Here is a 16,543-nt window from a genome sequence, read left to right as displayed (position 1 = left end):
ACATTTGAATTTGAACTTACTTCACGACCGTTAAAGTACATTCTACATATTATGAATGTGGGTAGTATGAATGAAATTTGGATGTACTACATCTGCCATGTTGTTACTGACACGTGTAAGGCTGGGCGATATATCGCATGCGATTGTCATGCGCATTTCGTCAGTAAAGCCGGTTCCCTGATTACCGCTAAATCGCCATCACCTGCTTTCAAATGGAGCGGCATTTAATAGACAGAGCCGTAGATCACTGACAAGCTACGCAATATCGCGTTCATTATCGAAGGCGATTCATCTGCGATATAAACGCGATATTGCGTGGCTTGTCAGTGATCTACGGCTCTGTCTATTAAATGGCGCTCCATTTGAAAGCAGGTGATGGCGATTTAGCGGTAATCAGGGAACCGGCTTTACTGACGAAATGCACGTGACAATCGCATGCGATATATCGCCCAGCCCTAGTCACGTGGCCTACCAGCGTCAGTTGCGTTGCTTCACTGCCATAAGTCCTCTCCTGTGCCCTCATGGGATAGTTAAAGTGTCTGTCAAATGCGCACTTCAGAATCTCGCTGGAATACAATGCATTCAGATATACTACTTTTTTTTGCGTACTATATAGTAGGGAAGTATTTGATTTCGGACACAGCGAGTGACTTGCCACCACCTACTGGCGGATATTTCGCTGCACTCCTCTCTGGAGTGCAAGGCAGGCACAAGTGTTTTTATAGTTTTTCTAACCTAATACATCTTCCTGCACCCCTTCATAATCCCATTTGAAACACAGGTGCACATAAAAGAAAATGCTCTTGATGACCCCAAGACTGACCCCTTCATGCTTTTGTTCCCTGTCAAGAGTGTAGTATGTGTATTTTAAGGTTCAGCTTTGAGGCTGTGATGTATAGTGACAGCCCATTATGAACGCACTGTTCATTTCCAGGCAATATGGTCAACGCTTCAGGGTCAGGCAATGGTTTTATCAATACAACGGCACAGTACTAAATAACCATCACTCACCTGAAGTATTCTATGTAAATTGACTCCAGCTTAATTGGCAACCAAATTAATTACCTTTTTCAGTTAATAAATTGTTAGAAATTGAACTGTATTATGAACAGATGATGTTGTGTTCTCTAATTTAGAAAACCTTTGCTCTTGCTGTCTTCACTGTGTGATCAAATGATTACATAAGATTAGGAATTTCCTGTTTTTGTCAGTGCAGAACATTTGATGGGCTCGTCCATGTGTTTGCTTTAGTTCACAGACTTTGTAGTCTGATATTTCTGGCTAATGAAGATCTGAAGATCTCTGTGTTTGTTGCTGTATTGGAAGATCTCTGCTGTGGTGGGCTATTCTTTGGCTGAAGAGTGTGTGTGTGTGTGTGTGTGTGTGTGTGTTTGAGAGACAATCTCTCCTGATTGTCATTTTACACCAAAATATGCCAAAACACCCAAGACTATGATTGCCATCATGGAAATAATCATTTTTGGTGTTGTTTTCTATGGTAGTATGTGGTCCAAGAATGTGATTGAATGTTTGTAGTTTTTCTTTTTGGTGCTGAAGCATTATAAAAACCATGTGTGTAATTTTGGAACATCTCCATTACCTTTAAAACTGTTACTAGTGAATGTTAGTGCTTTGTGCTTGATTTTTGTTTTCATTTTTTTCATGTAGAACATCAGGTCGAAGGTTGAGCTGAGCGTGTGGGACCATCCTGAAGATCTCAGTCTGGCCTTCACCGCCACCTGCCAAGACGGCCAGCCCCTGACCGGCCTCCGCAAGTGTGCTGACCTCAAAATTGGTGACACGGTTAGTACTTTATATTTCATCAAATAATACTTGTGCCTTTTACAAATGGATGACAGCAGATTCTATCTCTTAGTCTGCAACCTGAGTGTTTGAGGCCTGTGGCAAGGAGCTCAGATCTTATTTATACCTCTTGGATTGAGCACAGGGTGCTGTATCCTGTATCCTGTTGCCTCGTACTACTGAAAGGGAACTGATGGTAGTCGTACTTTTGATGAGGATGCAGAGAAAGTGACATAAAAGCTTAGACGTTTCAGTCTTCCTAAGTGCTCAGATCACGTTTACACACAGTTTGAATTTTTTTTTTTCCATTTGGCCTTTGTTGACCTGTATATAATGCCCTGGAAGTGAAAGCAACATATTTTCTTTCACTATTCTTAAGGAAGTGAAAGATGGTGACAGGGAAATGCAGTAAAAGAGAGTTCATGGAAAGGATGTGAAATGTTTATTCCAGAGCATGACTTTTTTCATTCCAACTCAAATCATAAATTTGGCCATATTAACACCAGAAGATCTATTATTTGAGTCAGAAATAACATTGAAAACTAAATGCATTGACAGGAAGATTTCAGACACTCCCTATGCACAGATTCTGGCCATTTACAGATAATTGGTAATGCAGTGATTTTCAACAGGTCCAAGGAACTTGCATGAAATACTATCACACATTTTCAGGCATATTGTTTGCACTTCCTGTGTAATAGATGATGTGTTATTTGCTCAATGATAACATGCAGGTTATGAATAACATGCCGTGCTCTGCACTCTCATAACTTTATGCTGTGTCAGCCACAGCAGACTCGCTCTCTGTTTAGAGTGAAATAGATACAAAATATTACAGTATCATAGCATGCAGATTACAAAAGCAATCAAGACCACATGATGTACCCAACAGTGCTTGTATAATTAACGGTTACTCTGAAAGAATGCTTTTGCTTTTTAGTGTTCACATGGTGATGGTGTATATTGTCATGTTTGGATCTCCCACACCTAATTAGACGGACATTGTAAAACTTCTATAGGTCTACTTGGTACATGTCACCATGCGGTGATCTGACCCTCGAGGATTTAAGCAGAGCTCTCCAGTCTCTCCTCTACCATTCCCATTCTGCCTAATTGAATGTTGAGAAGGATTGTAAAGGAATCGTGGAGGGGTAGAACTGAATAACCACAATGAATTGAGCAACCCAAATTTCTCTGGCTGCTCCAATAGGCTGGGGTCTTTTTGTCTCGTCCACGAGGGAAATTTGTCACACTGTGCCCAAGTGCCAATCATTCCTTTAGAAAGGGGGGCACAACCCAAACACAATCCCTTGTATCACTCACAGTCCTCCACTGAACCCTCAGAGGAGTCGGACGCTGCATTTCAATGGGCTCGCACAATAGGGCAGATCTGTTCTGGGTGAGGAGCTGTGGAAAAACACGGGCCTTAGATACAGAGGCGCTAGCCCAGATTCTAAAGTTTAGCTTAGATTCTTTTCACAGAAGTGGATTCATGCCCCTAGAGACTACTAAAATGTCCCATACATAACACATTGATCTAATCCTATATTAAGCTGGATGGTGTCTCAGGAAACATCGGTTTACTTTTAGATGGACTTTTTTTGCCATGAATTTTTAAAGTTTGCTCGCTTTTGTGCAAATGCAAGGACATGTGGAATGTGGTGGGTGTTTATATACAGTCAGGAGTGGTGATGGCTCTTGTTTTAAAGTACAAATTGATTGATATACCAATATATTTTTGCTTATGCTTATTGATATATATAATCCAAACACTTAATAATAAAAGAAGCAGTAGTTGTTGTTGTTTATTATTACACTAACATTAAAGGTGCCCTAGAACCAATTTTTACAAGATGTAATATAAGTCTAAGGTGTCCCCTGAATGTGTCTGTGAAGTTTCAGCTCAAAATACCCCATAGTTTTTTTTTTTATTATTAATTTTTTTAAATGCCTATTTTGGGGCATCATTAACTATGCACCGATTCAGCGTGCGGCCCCTTTAAATCGCACGCTCCCTGCCCCCCGAGCTCTCGACTATAATAAAGTGTATTTACAAAGTTCACACAGCTAATATAACCCTCAAATGGATCTTTACAAGATGTTCGTCATGCATACTGCATGCATGCCTCGGATCATGTGAGTATAGTATTTATTTGGATGTTTACATTTGATTCTGAATGAGTTTGATGGTGCTCCATGGCTAAAGCTAACATTACACACTATTGGAGAGATTTATAAAGAATGAAGTTGTTTATGCATTATACAGACTGCAAGTGTTTAAAAATGAAAATAGTGACGACTCTCTTGTCTCCGTGAATACAGTAAGAAACGATGGTAACTTTAACCACATTTAACAGTACATTAGCAACATGTTAACGAAACATTTAGAAAGACAATTCACAAATATCACTAAAAATATCATGTAATCATGGGTCATGTCAGTTATTATTGCTCCATCTGCCATTTTTCGCTATTGTTCTTGCTTGCTTACCTAGTCTGTTGATTCAGCTGTGCACAGATCCAGACGTTAATACTACCTGCCCTTGTGTAATGCCTTGAACATGGGCTGGCATGTGCAAATATTGGGTGCATACATATTAATGATCCCGACTGTTACTTAACAGTCAGTGTTATGTTAAAATTTCACCTGTTTTTCGGAGGTCTTTTAAACAAATGAGATTTACACAAGAAGGAGAAAGCAATGGATTTTGAAACTTAATGTATGTCTTTTTCATGTACTGAACTCTTGTTATTCAACTATGCCAAGGTGAATTTAAGTTTTGATTCTAGGGCACCTTTAATAGTATAATAATAATAGCCTTTTGTAATAAGTAAGGGATAATGTATATCTAGCCGATTGTTATCATAAAATAAACCCTAACAGGGTGATCAAGAGATCAAGATTTTTTTTTATTGTTAGTTTTACAATTGGCTTTTAATTTTATATTTTCAGTTTTCATGGAATTTTAGTTTAATTCATAGAAATTATGTGCTTTTGTAATATTTAAACCTAATAATGACATTTTAGGTTTAATTTATATTTTAGTTTTATAGCACAGGAAATACTTCACGTGAAGAAGATATATATATATATATATATTTTTTTTTTTTTTTTTTTTTTTTTTTTTAAACTGGCAGCCTATATAGCATTTTTACTGCATGCTCAGACACAGTGAGGCAGACTATGAAAACCATTAAACCTCCCATTCTGACTGATGCTTCAATTTATTTGTGTAAGCCCTAAAGCCATCAGAGCAGCAGATGTCCTAAATCCATCAGTAAATGTAAAACATTGGCAGTGTTTTCCCAAGTCTTTGACTGGTATGTTTTTATTTCAGTATACAGTTTTGGCCATTAATGCCTCATCATTATGTCCACTCCACCTCTTCCTCTGCCCAACTACATAGACCTCATGGAGTTTTCTAATGCTGTCTGTCATCTAATTGTTGCCATGTTCTCGTGACTCACATGTCTCCTTAATCCAATTCTGCAGCTCATTGCCTCATTGAGGAAAAACTTCTTCTTTCTATGCCTTTGTCTGTCTGTGACCCCACTTCACTTTCCCACTATTTTGTGATGCCTTTTTCAGCATGATCTTTAAGGAGCATGTTAATGCTGGATAATGTGTGATTAAAATAGTGCTATTTTTGATGTAATGTTACAATGCTGTTGATTTTTCAACAGTTAATATTACTGAAATTTCTGTCATTAAGTACTCACTTTCATGTCGTTCCACACCTGTAAGAACTTCATTCATCTTCAGAACACAAATTAAGATATTTTTGATGAAATCCAGAGTTTTTTTTTATTTTATTTTTTTTATCCCCAATAGAAAGCAACATAATTACCATCATTCAAGGTCCAGAAAGGTACTAAAGACATCGTTAAAATAGTCAATGTGACTACAAGGGTTCAATCTTAATGTTATGGAGCAACGAGAATACTTTTTGTGTGCAAAAACAAAAATAATGACTTTATTACAGGGTAGAGAAGAATAAAGTCGTTATTTCTGTTTTGTTTTTGCATACAAAAAGTATTCTTGTCAGTTCATAACATTAAGGTTGAACCACTGTAGTCACATTGACTATTTTAACAATGTCTTTAGTACTTTTCTTGACCTTGAATGATGATAATTATGTAGCTTTCTATTGGGGATAAAATAAAATAAAAACTCTTGGATTTCATCAAAAATATCTTAATTTGTGTTCTGAAGATGAACGAAGGTCTTACGGGTTTGGAACGTCATGAGGGTGAGTAATTAATGACAGAAATTTCATTTTTGGGTGAACTAACCCTTTAAAAGTTCAAAAGTGATTGTAAAGACAATTTACAATAGTAAAAAATATTTTAATCCTGTCTTACAATATTTATGTTTTACAGAAAATTCAGCTTTGCCTTTACAGGGATAAATTACATTTTAAAATATAATAAAACAGAAAATAGTTATTTTAAATTGTAACAATATAAAAAAGTCTTTGACCCCAAACTTTTGAACAGTCATGTATAAATTTATACAAGTTGGTTACTGCAAATTAAGACAAGCTCAATGTAAATTGAACTAACAACAAACAAAACTTTATCTATATGTAAATTGAGATTGCTGCACAGGATCAAAACATTAGCAATTATTCATCATTACAATAACAGTTGGCATGCCAGTAGCCTACAAGAATTTTTTTCCACGTGAATAGTTCAACAATTAAAAAAAAAAAAAAAAAAAAAAAGTACACTGGTACAAATATAGACATTTTGAATATTTAAAACATTTTCTTGCTTGCCTTCTATTTGTGTCAAGTCTCTCCTCCATCATTTCTATTTTTACACTAGGCCTATACATGTTTTCTTTAGGCTGTTACTTCACTGGAGAGAAACCAGTGCTGCCAAAGTAACAACAACCCCTTTTCCATAAAAAGAATTCTGTTGACCGCCTTAGTCCTTTAAGGGCACATGTGAGCCTTTAGTCTACCTCCATCAGTATGACCCTCTGTGGCCCAGTGTTCGGCTCTGAGCTTTGAGCTCTCGGGTCTGGAGGGCTCGCTGATCTGAAATGCTACTTCAAAGCGTTCAGACTCAGCGTGTTGGGCTTGTCCTCTCCCCTGGGCAGTTCTGAATCAAAGGCCAGCCAGACTACATATTTTTAAAGGTGTCCGGTTCTCTGCCCCTAAGGATCCACACATGAAATTTTCTCACTTCTGGGAAAAGAATTGATAAACTGTTAAAGGTTTATTTTTGTACAGTGTTGCATAATTCCAGTGCAATTATATGAACATCTCAAGTGAAATACTAAATCTGAGAAATGAGTTTCATCTCACCATCTTACCAGATATTTATTGATGTAGATCAAGTCTAGGCTAGTCTGGATGAAACCTCTTATAGACTTCCTTCCTCTGGGTGGTCATCATCAGGGTGGAGTCTGTCTTTTCTCTGGTCTGATGGTCTATGATTAATCTGACAAGTATGATCTGCATCAGTTAGTGAAGCCTCTTATCTTCAGCGATAAGGTCATACATGCCACCAGGAGGAGAACTGCCATTCCTTTGAGTTAGCATTTTTGAACTTTTGCTTCAGTCGTCCCAAAATTAATGTTTTTTTTATTTTATTTATTTATTTATTTATTTATGGGTTTTTAGTTAAAGGGTTAGTTGACCCAAAAATTTAAATTATCATTAATTCCTCACCCTCATGTCGTTCTACACCCATAAGACCTTCGTTCATCTTTGGAACACAAATTAAAATATTTTTCATAAAATCTGATGGCTCAGTGAGGCCTCCATTGCCAGCAATATAATTAACACTAGCTGTCAATGCCCAGAAAGCTACTAAAGACATATTTAAAACAGTTCATGTGACTACAGTGGTTCAACCTTAATGTTATGAAGAGACGAGAATACTTTTTGTGCGCCAAAAAAACTAAATAATGACTTTATGAGAGCAGAGTGAAAAAGTGAGTGAAAAAGTTAACTTCAAACCCTGGTTGTGTTCATTTGTGTAGATAATCCTGATGAACAAGTCGTGTAAGAATCAAACTTTAGTTGGTCACAGAGCTTATTTTCTGCAATAATACAAAGTCAAAGAAAAAATCCTGTTGGCTTTTTTGTCAAGGGAACCAGGATGATGCTAACCTCCAGGCTGACCTATAAAATGTCATCCCTGTCATTTTTTTGTGTGTTTTGTCTTAAATACAAGAAAATGAGTTGTCTGTTTTCTTGCAGGTCTCCTTCAACATAACTGTAGATGCTCGAGGATGTCCTCCGAAAGGCACCAAGAAGAGTTTCACCATCAGGCCTGTTGGTTTTAAAGACCGTCTGGAGGTCTCTGTGGACTACCGCTGCGACTGCAGCTGCACGTATTACACAGAGGCCAACAGCAGCCGCTGCAACTCTGCCGGCACCTACAGCTGTGGGATGTGCCGTTGTGAGCCCGGCTACCTGGGAGCCCGCTGCGAATGCCAGGAGGGAGAGGTCGACCACCAGTACCTCAGTGCCTGCCGTGAGGCCGAGGGCAAGCAGGTGTGCAGCGGCCGCGGAGAATGCAGCTGTAACCAGTGCCTGTGCTACGAGTCAGAGTTTGGCAAAATCTACGGCACCTTCTGCGAGTGTGATGACTTCTCCTGTGCTCGACACAAGGGCACGCTGTGCTCAGGTAAGATGATTTTTTTCCACCCGCTTTTTTGGTTGTCGCAATGCATTTCAAAGAGGAAATCTTTGCATCTTAGTTCCAAAATGCATTTCAATTTGCACCTTGCAAAGTCCATTGAATTTTCAGTATAAATTGTGCAAGTTTATGGTCCATATGATAGTTTTTCAGCATTGTCTCAAGGTATTTACCCATTTGGCTTGCCCATGGGCCTCTTTAGGATGCCATTGAACAATAACCATTCACAATAATTTGTGTTCTATAATATTTTTTCCCAATATTTTTGAATTGGTTTATGTACTATTTATTTATGTATTTTTATATATAAAAATTGGTTTTATACACTTGACTTGTGTATTAAGTGTTCCATCATGGATGGAACAGTTAATGAGGCTTTTTATCACCGAATAAGGCAGAAAATATATTTTACAATTTTCGTACTGTTATAAAGGCTATATGCCAATTAGCACTGCATTATTCACATACTTTGTTGTTAATAAAATAACCCGAGATGGCTTGAAAAATGCACATAAACCATATATTGTTGCAGTCATGTGTTGTCTTCACGTTTCATCAGTCAAAACGTTTCTGCTTTTTATTCAGCTACAGCAATAGCTGGGTGCCTTTGTCCATATAAGGGATTTCCTGGAACGTCATAAGTTATTACTTCTATGAGTCTGTTTTGGACTTTCTGCATGAAAGAATGCCCTCCCAGCTTTCAGTATGAATGAAACAGACATTACATGAGTGTTTAGATCTCCATAATGTTCACATTGCCTCATTTTGGATATGAATAAAATGTCAGGTCATGCGTACAATATCTTGTCTCTTTGAATTTAAATCGAGATTTATTCACATTGGCCCATGAAAACCTCTGCGTGAACACACTTGCCTGAAAAAAGTGAAGGCTATGAATTTGTTTTATTAAAAGTTTTCGTCATTTCTACACCCATGAGAATGCCACATTTGTGCCTGATACATTTTTGATCAGTTCTTGCCAGAGAGCGGTTGGCTGGCACCCCATCTCTCCCTCTCCACAGGACGCATCTCTGCCATGCCACAGTGAGAGCTTTGTAGCAGGCTGCATTTGTTTATCCATGCGCACAATGGCTGGTCTATAGTAATAAAGCTCTATGTTTTTCTTTAGTCAGCAGGAACTGCCGGCCCAGCACAAAATGGACATTTGTTGAGCCTCTGTAGCAATAATGTCATTGGTAGAATCGAGAATACAATTCCTGCTATCTGTCTGCTATAACGAGTTCTTAATGAATCTGAGTGATTATGCGCTTTCACACCACTTTGCCGCGGTGAATTAACTGGGACAATTCTTGTAAACTCGCTAATAATGGCTGCGGGAAAAGGCAACTGTTGATGAGAGCTTTGTAGGTTTCGTTCACATGTTAAATGCTCTATAAACATGCTTTGTGGTGTTTTGATTTGGCCATGCTCCGGTGAGAGCAGCTTGTTTTATGGAGTCTTAGTTGCAAGACTTTTCGGATAGAATGTAAAATTCAGTGCTTATGGAGTACCCATAGTGTTAGCTAGTGTTTATCAGGAGAATGCTAAGGTTTCTCAAACAGGCGGTGAGATGAACATACTCCAGGGGAGGGTTTCCCAAACTGCAGGGTGCTTGTGAGTTGCTGAAAATCTAATAATTATGTCATTAAAAATGTAAAATTAAAGTAAATATGGGCTGCACAATTAATCTAAATAAATTTGAACTTGAGACATGGCTTAGTCTGATTATCACATCATAAAAGGCTGCGATTTATTCTGATGCTCTGCGTGTTTCTGGGTGAAGTGCAGCACTGCATTCATTAACACATGATCCAGTGTTTTCAGTGTCTCAAAATGCCTCGATTTTGCAGTAAATGCTGTTCCACTTGAACTTAATTTCTGCATGTCACTGCTTATGTGCCAGGATCACTTTTTCACATTTGTAAAATTTTTGTGGACATGTGGACAAAAATGTTTTTAGCCTTTTACCAGATTTGTAATGAACAGCATTAACTAAACACACACTTAAAGGATTAGTTCACTTTCAAATAAAATTTTCCTGATAATTTACTCACCCCCATGCCATCCAAGATGTTCATGTCTGTCTTTCTTCAGTCGAAAAGAAATTAAGGTTTTTGATGAAAACATTCCAGGATTATTCTCCTTATAGTGGACTTCAATGGCCTCCAGACGGATGAAGGTCAAAATTACAGTTTCAGTGCAGCTTCAAAGGGCTTTAAATGATACCAGACGAGGAATAAGGTTTTTATCTAGTGAAACGATCGGCCATTTTGGAAAAAAATACAACTGTATATGCTTTATAAACACAAATGATCGCCGTGCAAGTGCTTCCACTTTCCGTGTTCTTCAAAAAAGCTTACGCTGCATGTCCTACGCCTTCCCTATTCTACTTACGGAAAAAAACAAAACTGGCGCCGCATTCGTTCCGTTTTTTTCCCCAAGTGTAAAGAGCTTTTTTTTTTATTTTATTTTTATCTAACACTCAGATTAATCAGTCATTGAGTGTTTAGGATATCTGCATGTCTTTTATTTAATTTACTTTTCATCATGTTGTTATTAAGTGAATGTGTTTTTGAAGATTGAGGCGTTGTTTGCTTTGAGGTGTTGATAGCTGTGATAAAGTGAGGTGAGTAAACATGACAGGCTAAAAGGTCAGAAGCAAGCTGTGCTGAATAAGTTAAATAGTCCTCTGTGGGTGGAGCTTCTTCCTGTGTTACATTAGTACTGGGTCACTGGGCTTGGTGAGCATGAAGGGTGATTAGCTGAGGGCTTCTCATTACAGCTGGGCAAGAATAAACTGTTTTGGCAAAGATGATGTTTTGTAACCGTTTTACATTTACGTGTGTATATAATAGCGGTTACTTTTCAGGGTTACTTTACAGAACTCTTTAAAGCCATTAAAATGTAAACATGACTTTAAAATGACCATAAGCACTCTTATTATGGTCTCTTAAGCATAGCCCCTTGTTCATACTCCTGGAGTAAACAAAGTTTTGTTTTTCTTTAACCTATGTCTTTGATGGAAGTGCTATTGAAATGGTTTACTCAGCTGTACTCTTAATTGCATATCACACACCACACCCTGTTATTACTTAAAACAGCATTTTTTTTAATAGTAGTAGCACAAAATAAAGCCAAAAATAAGATGCAGAGGTCATCCTGGATCATTGAATCAAAGTGTTTTGATGTAGTATGCTGTAATATTGTAGCAGCTTTCCCTATTTAAATGATATATATAAAAACATGTAAAGAATAATGTAGAGTCAGTTGGTCATTATGTCCAAAACAATCCTTCTCAGGGTGATCAGGACCCCCAATGCAAAGTGATGCGTATTAGCTACTTCCGGCCAATTATAGTTTTACGGTCATCAGATAAAATATTTCACAGCAGAATGTTGTGATCGACCAGTCAGAAATGGAGCTTTGTAATAAATGTTTTAAATGGATACGTTTTGCTCAATCTATTCATTTTTGTGCATTGCCGGTCCGATGGGATCAGTCTGGCCTTGCTGTCATGCTGATAGCAGCCTGAAGGCCTCCCACAGACGGGCAGCACTGCTCTGATAAGACCTCTGTGTGTCCTTTGTTGCGTTTGAGTTATTAGTCTACGCTCTGCTGTCATAATGAAAGACTTTTAAATCTGCTGAACTTTTATGATTGAAAGGATTTAATGTGACTGCTGCTGGAAGTGCACAATTTTTTTTCTGATTTTTAAGTTCACATGCCTCATGTCAGTCAAAGGTTTACCATATTAAAACTTATTATTGCACATATGTTTTGAATCTCTGCACAATAGCTTTCTGAGTGTTTAGAAGTGTATGACAGTATGTTAAAACTATTGAGCCCCTAGTAAACCTTTGCTTTGCAATGCTGTTCTATACATCTGCTACTGATTTAAATTGCTTAATAACACAGAGAGCCAGAAATAGTCTCTAAATGCACCAGACATATAAATGTACCCATTTTTTCTTAGTTTTCAACGTTGTGTAGACTAGTGTTGTTTTTGGCGGCCTGTTTTAATTTTAGTTTTAGTCTAGTCTTTGTGTCAAGCGGTCATTTTAGTTTTTATTAGTTTTAGTCACGTTCATACTCTTTTTAGTCTAGTCAAGTTTCAGTCGACTAAAAGTCTGAGCATTTTAGTCTTATTTTAGTCAGAATTATTCATGACTATTTTAGTCTAGTTTTAGTCGACGAAAACTGATGACATTTTAGTCAATGAAAATTTTATTTTAGTCTCTTTTTAGTAATGCAATTCTATTTAACCCAATCAATATAGTACAAGTACCTAGTAGTATAGACGAAACTAAAATTTTCTTTTAGCCAAACCCATTTTAAACAAGGTTATCTTATTATATTGTTACCTTATAGATAATACCTTATAATGCGGTATCATTTGATGGAACACTTTTTAATTTTTTAGCAAATATAAATTACATTACATTTGGACATTTTCATGCTGAAAAACTGAAACTGAAAAACTGAAAAGCTGATAAAAGACAACAAAAAAATACATATTTTCTTTTTATAATTTTTAATTTTTTTTATTTGACATGGAATAACTCAGGAAGGAAATAAGATCACAGAAAAATTATTTTTTTGGAGATGCTCTCCTGCATTTGAGGTGCATCTGGTTCAAATTTTGTGGTGATAAGATGTTATTAATTTTTTTCACAGCTAGATGGCGCCCACGGGCGGTAAACTCCGGTTTAGAGGCACTTCTCAGCACTCGTTAGGAGTTTTTCGAAATGGTTAGATGCATTAAAAAGATGAGTTTCTAAGCTTTAAGATTATACCTATTTTGTGTTATTCCACGTTGGAAAACGAACATGGATGGGTCCGGAATCATTGGATACACATTGCATCCCGGAAAGATGAGAGACAGGTTTTTAGCCAAGTATGTTAAATCATTCCATGAGTAATATCTTGTGATCAACGCAATATATTATGTTGATTTTGGATTCATTTTAATCGTGAGAATCTGCTTTAAATAATGATGTGCATTTTCAATGACCTGTGCATTTTTCTTTAAGTTATGAGCACGTGAAATCTACATATTTACCTACATATCGGTCCCTTTCTCTATGTCAGAGGAAGTGACGTCGCCTGCGTCTGCGCAGTGCGACCTGATGCAGCCCCTGAAGTGAGGCACAGGAAACAGAAATACTGCAAAATAATAAAAATAACGCGACTAAACGAGACGAAATAATGTTATAACATTTCGTCTCGTCTCGTTTTGGTTAATGAAAATTAATAGACATTTTAGCATAGTTTTTATTTTGTAATCCACATTTAGTCTCGTTTTTATTCGTCAACAATATTGCATTATACGTTTAATTACGTCGCGTCCAGTCTCGTTTTCGTCACGTGATAAAGGTTCGTTGACGACGATATTTAGTCATAATTTTCGTTGACGAAAGCAACACTAGTGTAGACCTAGTCAATTATCATTTTAAACGTGAGCATGTGTGTGTTTGTGGCTCTAGAATAAAAATTGCACTGTAAAAAATCTGAAGTTGAAAACTCAAAAACTTGAGGCAATCAGTTACAGGACTTTTGAGTTTACTCAACTGAATAAATAAAGCTGGTCATCAAACATGATATACTAAGTTCTATGAACTTTAATTTTTTTACTTGTAGATCCATGTTCAATTAGCTTGAATTTTTAAGTTAATATGAGCATTGATATTACATAATTGTGATGTAGAACTTACACTGTGTCTACACGAAACACGAGCGACGTGACGCAACGTGACAAAAGCGAATAGAACCCATTATAATCAGTGATGCTGTCTACACTGGATCTGGCGCAACACGAGAAATTCCGACCGTAAACTGATGCCCCATTCTATTTCTGACATACTCCAAGTGCCCGCACTACTTCTGATATGAAAGATGAATGGTTTTGCAGTGGTTGTTTTGTCGCATCCAGTGTGTACAGCTTCTAGCTGTTGTGGCGCATCGCAACAACAGTCACATTCGGTGTAGACACTGCGTTAGTCTAACATGTCTATCAGTTTGTTGAGCAAAATGAAAATAATCTATGAGAATAATATATAGAATTACTTCTATACACCAAAGCAAGTTGTGTATATGTGCTGAAATGGAAATCTCACCATAAAGAACTCTAATCACTATCTAATCACTTTACAACAAAATCTAATCAAAAACACTACATAGAGCATACATCAATTAATATAATGTAAGAGAGAATAAATTGCATAATAAAATATATGAAAACAGAAAATGGTTATTTTAAATTATATTTCACAAAATTTCTGTTACTATATTTTTGAACAAATAAATGCAGCCTTGGTGAGCATTAGAGACTTCGATCAAAAACATAAAAACAAATCTTACCGACCCAAAGCTTTTGAACTGTAGCGTCTATAGACAGTAAATCAAATGTGAACAAACCTCAACAAAAACATGTATTCTCTTAACCTGAGAAAAACATTTGAATCTGTTTAACCTCATGCACTTGACCTCAAGCAGTACACAAACATGCAAGCATGGGCTTTCAAACTATTGTCACCAACTTGTAATAACATCTCAGGAGTGATGTTTGCTATTGTCGTCATACATATTGTTTTTCTCAAAAACATTTGCAGTCCATCCAAGAAACATGTTACACCTGGTTGTTTTTTAAGCTGTTTTTTGGAAACTTTTAGATGTTAGCTTGCATTAGCTTTAGCATGAAGCAGATGAAATGTTGTTGAATACCAAACATATGCTGTAATTTGGACGTAATGTGGTTCCATTTAACGTTTGGCGAGCAGAACATTATCCACCAACTCCTCTTTCTAACTGTACAGACAATTGACGTCTGTTTGAGTTTCTTTTTCCACACCCCTGCATCCTCTCTTAACTCATTAAATGACATCAGTACCTGGCAACACACTGACCTCGGATGCAAACAGACAAGACCTTCACTGCTTTACTGTCATCATTAATGCATGAAAGTCTGCCATTCTTTGGTTGACATGATTGGATATAAACACTTATTTGTTTTCATTTGAGGTGTGGAGCGCTTGTCATGTCATGTCCTGTGGGACACTTCATTAGATCAATGCTGGTCACGTGTTGAACAATAAAACTGCAAGAACCATGAGCAAAGTGGGACTTTGGAATAGACGTCATTGCTCACTCCTTATTCTATTGATTTGCGATGAAAGCACTTTTGCTAGCAGAACTGCTTTGTGATGTGGCAGCCAGATGAGTCCTGGAGTTTGAAGTATCAGTATTTTTCATGGGTAATATTGTTAATGGGAATGCACAAACATTTTAATTATCTTTTTTTTGTATGATGAAAATTGTTTCCCTCTGTTGAACTCAATAGACTCCTCTGCTTGCAGTTTAACAAAAAATGGAGTTTGTTGGACTTTGACTCAATCCCTCAGATGTGCTCTACTCTCTGAAAACCATCCCTAAATGCTGAAGCAAAATGAAAAGCTCAGTTTAACAAACTCAGTCCGGATGGAAAGTGGATCGTCTAGAAGCCTCAGGGACCTGGATTAGCATGCTGAACAAATAAAACCAAAAAAAATCTCCCATGGATCCTGCCTCTCTTCTGACAGACTTTTCTGTCATACTTGAAATGCCAAGCCTTTACACAACCATTTCAAAAAGAATAGAATGTCAAAAGCTACTCATTATAGGTAGTTTGCAGTTCTTCATATTCATTCTTTGAAATATTATGCCTTATGAATGGATGTTGCATGTGCATTCATGCCCCAAATCTCAGCTACTTGGAATTTTATTAGAAGGTAGGATGTAAGATTAAAATCTTATTATAAAAAAAAAAAAAAAATAAAAAAAACAGCATTGCCCTTTGGGGCAGATGGGAGGTTGGGAGGCTGTCAAACAGATGTTTTTATGAATTCATGAAGATGTTTTCTGCATGTCACTGCATGATTTGTGCAGTGGTTCATATTTGAGTGACACTGACTTGATGCTTTTGGTGAAAGTATTTTGGTACGTACCCTGAAGATGTGTTTTTGAACTGGTGCAAAGCTTGTTTTACTGTCAGATGCATACAGTGAAATCAAAACGTCTGAGACTACCAGTGAAAATGTATCAATTGTATTAT

At 37.0% G+C, this 16,543-nt stretch overlaps 1 protein-coding gene across 3 annotated transcripts in view; it reads left to right on the top strand.

Annotated features, from left to right (window-relative positions):
- itgb5 (integrin, beta 5) overlaps nucleotides 1–16,543 on the top strand; it is a 42,028-nt gene that overhangs the window by 7,884 nt on the left and 17,601 nt on the right. For all 3 annotated transcript variants that reach the window (XM_048194118.1, XM_048194120.1, XM_048194119.1), the window contains 2 exons: nucleotides 1,669–1,803; nucleotides 8,016–8,445. In XM_048194118.1, the coding sequence (XP_048050075.1) occupies nucleotides 1,669–1,803; nucleotides 8,016–8,445 (565 nt within the window). The remainder of the gene's footprint in view (nucleotides 1–1,668; nucleotides 1,804–8,015; nucleotides 8,446–16,543) is intronic.

Source organism: Megalobrama amblycephala, linkage group LG6 (genome assembly GCF_018812025.1).
Source record: "Megalobrama amblycephala isolate DHTTF-2021 linkage group LG6, ASM1881202v1, whole genome shotgun sequence".
Taxonomy (NCBI): Eukaryota; Metazoa; Chordata; class Actinopteri; order Cypriniformes; family Xenocyprididae; genus Megalobrama; species Megalobrama amblycephala.
Note: the sequence above shows the minus strand (reverse complement) of the source record. Positions and strands in the feature narration are given on the sequence as shown.